A 5,565-nucleotide genomic window follows, 5' to 3' on the forward strand; every position below is an offset into this window, starting at 1 on the left:
ATATTGTAGAAAAGAGGAGGAAAACTATGGAAGGAAAATTATGTAATAACGCATCTGTAAAGACTGATGTTGTTTGTGATTTAAAGGAAGAGGAAGGAGAATCATCGTACCAGTGTGATGTCTGTGATGAAGCATTCTCTGAAAGAGATAGCTTGATTAAGCATAAATGTATTCATGCAGGAGATAAGCCATATTCCTGTGATATTTGTGGAAAATCATTCCGTCGAAATTACCATTTAACAAGACACAAACTCACTCATACAGGTGGTAAAACCTATCGCTGTAATATCTGTGGTAAAGCGCTAACTCGAAAATCCAACCTAGATATGCATATGCGTATTCATACAGGAGAGAAGCCATATTGCTGTGACATCTGTGGTAAGTCATTCTCTGGCAGCAATTCTTTGACTATACACAAACGCATCCATTCAGGAGATAAGCCGTACAGCTGTGATGTCTGTGGTAAATCATTCTATGGTCCTTTAACTGAACACAGACGTATGCATACAGGAGAGAAACCATATCACTGTGACATCTGTGGCACATCATTCTCTGCAAGCTCTTACTTGACGATACACAAACGTACACATACAGGGGAGAAGCCATATCGTTGTGATGTCTGTGATAAATCATTTTCTACTGCTGATCACTTGAAAACACACAAACGTATTCATACAGGTGAGAAGCCATATTGCTGTGATATTTGTAGTAAATCATTCTGTACAAGTGGTGCTTTAACTAATCATAAACGCATTCATACAGGAGAGAAACCCTATCATTGCGACATCTGTGGTAAATCATTCTCTGTAGGTTGTCGTTTGACTATTCACAAACGTATTCATACAGGAGAGAAGCCATATCATTGTGATGTCTGTGGTAAATCATTTGCTGCAACCGATAACTTGAAAACTCACAAACGTATTCATACAGGTGAGAAGCCATATTGCTGTGATATCTGTAGTAAATCATTCTGTACAAATAGTGCTTTAACTAACCACAAGCGCATTCATACAGGTGAGAAGCCCTATCATTGTGACATTTGTGGTAAATCATTTTCTTCATGTAGCCACTTATCTAATCACAAATGTATTCATGCTGGGGATAAACGATATCACTGTGATATCTGTGGTAAATTATTCTCTCATAGTAGTAGCTTGGTTAAGCACAAGCACACCCATGCAGGTGAAAGCCATATTGTGAAATCTGTAGTAAATCCTTCTCACGTGGGAGAGCATTAACAAAACGTGTTCATACAGGTGAGAAGCCATATCATTGTGATACTTGTAGTAAATCATTCTCTCAAAATTATAACTTAACTAAACGTGTATGTGTTTATACAGAATCATAACTAACATTATTGGTTGCAAATATTACCACAAGGCCAGGAAGCTTGTGGGTGGGAGTTAAATCTATTACATCAACCCCAGCACTTGACTGATATTTATGCTATTGATTCTAAAGGGATGAAACAGGTCAACCTTGGTGGAATTTGAACTGAGAACTTAAAGATGGATGGATTATTACTAATTATTTTTCCAGATGTGCTTTTCAATATCATTCTAAAAACAAACAATCACATCATTGAAATCTCAAAGCTACAACATAATGCATGATCAATCCCAAGCAACGTGAATAAGCATTACATTTGACAGAATAACCCTAAATGCTAAATGATTAAACCAGCCAGATCCGGCCCAAATATATTATGCCTGTTTTATGTTCAAACTGGCCAGAGTTGGCTTTTCACACCTAAGCTACAATGTCATTCTAAAAATAAACAATCATCATTACAACTTCAAAACTTTGAGAGACAATACATAATTATTTCCAAACATTGTGAATAAATAAGAATTTCATTAAATTAAAGAGTTAATTGTTGATTAAATTAAATGTCTTCTTTTTATTGGTGATATAATTACGAACATGATGAATATTGCTAATTTTTTACCCGAGTTTGTCATCGTCATCATCATAGGCAATGGAATGGTTGTGTGGTAAGAAGGTTGCCTCCCAACCACATGGTTTTGGGTTCAGTCCCACTGCATGGCACCCTGAACATGTGTCTTCTACTATAACCATGGGTCAACCAGCAAATCCTTCTGAAAAGATGTAGTAAATGGAAACTGAAAGAAGCCTGTCTATATATGTATGTGTGTGTGTGTGTATTATAATTATTCTGTTGATTCAAGGAGCTGGAAATACAAAGAATGAAGTTCTCAGGCGGAATAAATTCTATAACCGTTTATTCACGGGTGCTTCGTACAAGGGGTTTGCTTTCAGTAACCACCTTCACTACTATGTATTACGATAATATAAGTTCGTCCGACAGAGACTCGTCATAAGAAGAACTGTTGTGTTGTATTAACAACGCAGAAAAAGAACTGTCTAAATGTGAAACACTTTGCATCTGTGGCTGGTCTTTCTACGGAAGAGGTCAAATTCAGGAGATGGGAGCTGGAGAATACAGACCTAATGAAAAAAGGAGGGGCATGAAATTAAAGTGACACTTTTCTAGTGAAATTACACAAAGGATAGAAAGAAAGATGATTATTTTTAAAACGTTTGACGTCAAACAAAAGGAAACAAAAGGAAATAAAAGTGTATTCTAGGGAACAGGTAGAACGGTGCTTAAATCCCATTTGGTACGACATTATGTATCTTGCCATGGGAAAGAAATACGCAACGGTGGAGGTGTGGTTTATAACCAAAAGAAGGCCAGGCAATACTCCATGGCCTCCCTTAAAACAGCTGAAGTAGCTCTTTTACCAACTTACCTTGGAAGACGTGCTTCCGGAGGTCGAAGTTGCCTGAATTGTGGCTGTTATAATCCTTGGAATGGAGGAGAAAATTACAATTCCCCAAACGAGAAAGATACCGCATCAGAACTGGCAAGGGCAGTGTATTGAGATGGTTATCTCGGTTGCTCTCGGCAGACCTAGAAAATATTTCGGACAACATCCTGGTGGGTAATGATAAATAGTTAAGGGTTGTAGTGGAGGGCAGGAAGCCTTGTTGCTTCAAGTGTGGCCAGAAAGGCCACACCAGAATCGAATGGCCTCCAAACCTCGTAGAAGCACCAGTGGGCCCACCAGTCGAAAGATTAAACGCACCTCCACCTCCTGCGAAAACAAAAGGTAAATGCGGAAGAGTCAAGAGCACAAGAGGAAGAAGTGGTGGTAATTGAAAGGTGTACGGCCTCAAGAAGGAAAAATACCTACTTCTCTGATACTATTCCCTACCCGTAACGTAGTTCTCATGGAGATTCAACGTGACACAGAGTGTGACAAGGCCTGCTCTTTGAAATACAGCTGAGTGGACTGGAGCAACGTGAAATAAAATGTCTTGTTCAAGGACACAACGCGTCGCCGGGAATCGAACTTACGACCTTTCAATCGCGAGCCGAATGCCCTAACCACTAAGCCACGCGCCTTCACTGTTGTTTAACGTATACTTGTTCTTTAAATTAATCTAAAACCGATGTCATGTTTGCGGATTAAATCACGTTTCTTCATATTACATATTTTTATCTTTTGTTTCAAGTTTCTCTTCAGCTCTTCTCAATGCAAACCTTAAGTTTGTGAGAGAATTTCTAATTATTCATATTCTTTCTCAAAACAGTCACACGCACGCACACAAAACACAGCGTTAACGCATTTCGTTGTTTCGGTATCCGAGTCGCTTTTTTAAAATTCCTTTTTCTAAAAACAAAACTTCATTCAATGAAAACACGATCTTATGATTTGTCTTATTGGAAGCACATTTAGTATAATTTAAGTGATTTCACTGTAACCACCGGCCTTCATATCAATAGCAGGTAAGATATATTATACATATTATAGCGAAATTTTGTTCTCACGATGTCCCATGCCTCAAAAGAACAGAAAATAAAACCCCAGTAGTTTTCTGTTACTTAATATTTTGTGTTTCATACATCAGAAATGATTTTGATACCCTACATACCCTTGTACTTTGAGATTTTGAATATGTGGTTTATTATGAGAAAGACATTGTAAGCTAGGTGTGAGAGGCTAGATATGTGCAGTTTGGGCATTAAAATAGGTAAAATACTTCGGCCAGATAATATCTGCTTTAAATGCTAAACGGTTAACAATCTTCTCTGTCTTACTCTGTAATTTCTTTCTTTCAGAATATCAAATGACATTGGCATCAAAGAATTGGTTGCATCGAGGTACATCATCTTTTAAAGACTAAAAGAAAATGCTCTTCATATAACGAATCTTTGGTGTCTATTAGTATCGATATCTAAAAAGAACAGAAACACGGAAAACACCTGTATATTGTAGAAAAGAGGAGGGAAACTATGGAAGGAAAATTATGTAATAACACGTCTGTAAAGACTGATGTTGTTTGTGATTTAAAGGAAGAGGAAGGAGAATCATTGTACCAGTGTGATGTCTGTGATGAAGCATTCTCTGAAAGAGATAGCTTGACTAGGCATGAATGTATTCATGCAGGAGATAAGCCATATTCCTGTGATATTTGTGGAAAATCATTCCGTCGAAATTCCCACTTAACAAGACACAAACTCACTCATACAGGCTATAAAGCCTATCGCTGCAATATCTGTGGTAAAGCAGTAACTGCAAAATCCAGCCTAAATAAGCACATGCGTATTCATACTGGAGAGAAGGTATATTGCTGTGACATCTGTGGTAAGTCATTCTCTGATAACAATGTTGCAACTGAACACAGGTATACTCATACAGGCAAAAAACCATATGAGTGTGATATCTGTGGCCAATCCTTTTCTAAAGTAGGGTATTTAGCTAATCACAAACGCATTCATACGGGAGAGAAGCCACATGAGTGTGATATCTGCGGGAAAGCATTCTCTCAAAAGGGAGACTTAAATGTTCATAAACGTATTCATACAGGAGAAAAGCTGTATCATTGTGATATCTGTGGTAAATCATTTCTGAAGAACAACAGTCTAACTATACATAAACGTGTTCATACAGGAGAGAAACCATTTAAGTGTGATATCTGTGATAAATCTTTCACACAAGTTAGTACCTTAACTAAACACAGACGTGTTCATACAGGAGAGAAGCCATACCAGTGTGATATCTGTGGTAAATCATTCACCCAAAACCAGGGATTAACTATGCACAAACACATTCATACAGGAGAGAAGCCATTTCATTGCAATATCTGTGGTCAGGTATTCGCTCAGGGCTCTGGTTTAAATCGACACAAACGTGTTCATACAGGAAAGAAGCCACATCACTGTGATATATGTGGTAAATCATTTTCTCATAATAATTCTTTAAAAACTCACAAACGCACTCATACAGGAGAGAAACCATATCACTGTGATGTCTGTGGTAAAACATTTTCTCGTATAAATTCATTAACTAGTCACAAACGCATTCACACAGGAGAGAAACCATATTGTTGTGACACCTGTGGTAAATCATTCTCTGTTGGTAGTATTTTAAATAAACACAAACGCATTCACACTGGAGAGAAACCATATAATTGCAATATTTGTGGTAAATCATTCACTTATATTCAGTGTTTAAAAATTCACAAACGCCTTCATTC

The 5,565-nt window shown here is 37.5% G+C and overlaps 2 protein-coding genes across 2 annotated transcripts in view; both read left to right on the forward strand.

The window, feature by feature from the left end:
* The window catches only part of LOC106879011 (zinc finger protein 62), a 13,163-nt gene extending 8,951 nt beyond the window's left edge, over positions 1-4,212 (forward strand). Inside the window, exons 5-7 of the mRNA XM_052977817.1 lie at positions 10-294; positions 433-582; positions 4,148-4,212. Coding sequence (XP_052833777.1) covers positions 10-294; positions 433-582; positions 4,148-4,212 — 500 coding nt within the window. The remainder of the gene's footprint in view (positions 1-9; positions 295-432; positions 583-4,147) is intronic.
* LOC106879003 (zinc finger protein OZF) overlaps positions 1-5,565 on the forward strand; it is an 8,045-nt gene that overhangs the window by 1,587 nt on the left and 893 nt on the right. The window contains exon 2 of the mRNA XM_052977818.1: positions 4,148-5,555. Within this exon, the coding sequence (XP_052833778.1) occupies positions 4,322-5,555 (1,234 nt within the window). The 5' untranslated portion in view covers positions 4,148-4,321. The remainder of the gene's footprint in view (positions 1-4,147; positions 5,556-5,565) is intronic.

The sequence above is a fragment of the Octopus bimaculoides genome, chromosome 29 (genome assembly GCF_001194135.2).
Source record: "Octopus bimaculoides isolate UCB-OBI-ISO-001 chromosome 29, ASM119413v2, whole genome shotgun sequence".
Classification (NCBI taxonomy): Eukaryota; Metazoa; Mollusca; class Cephalopoda; order Octopoda; family Octopodidae; genus Octopus; species Octopus bimaculoides.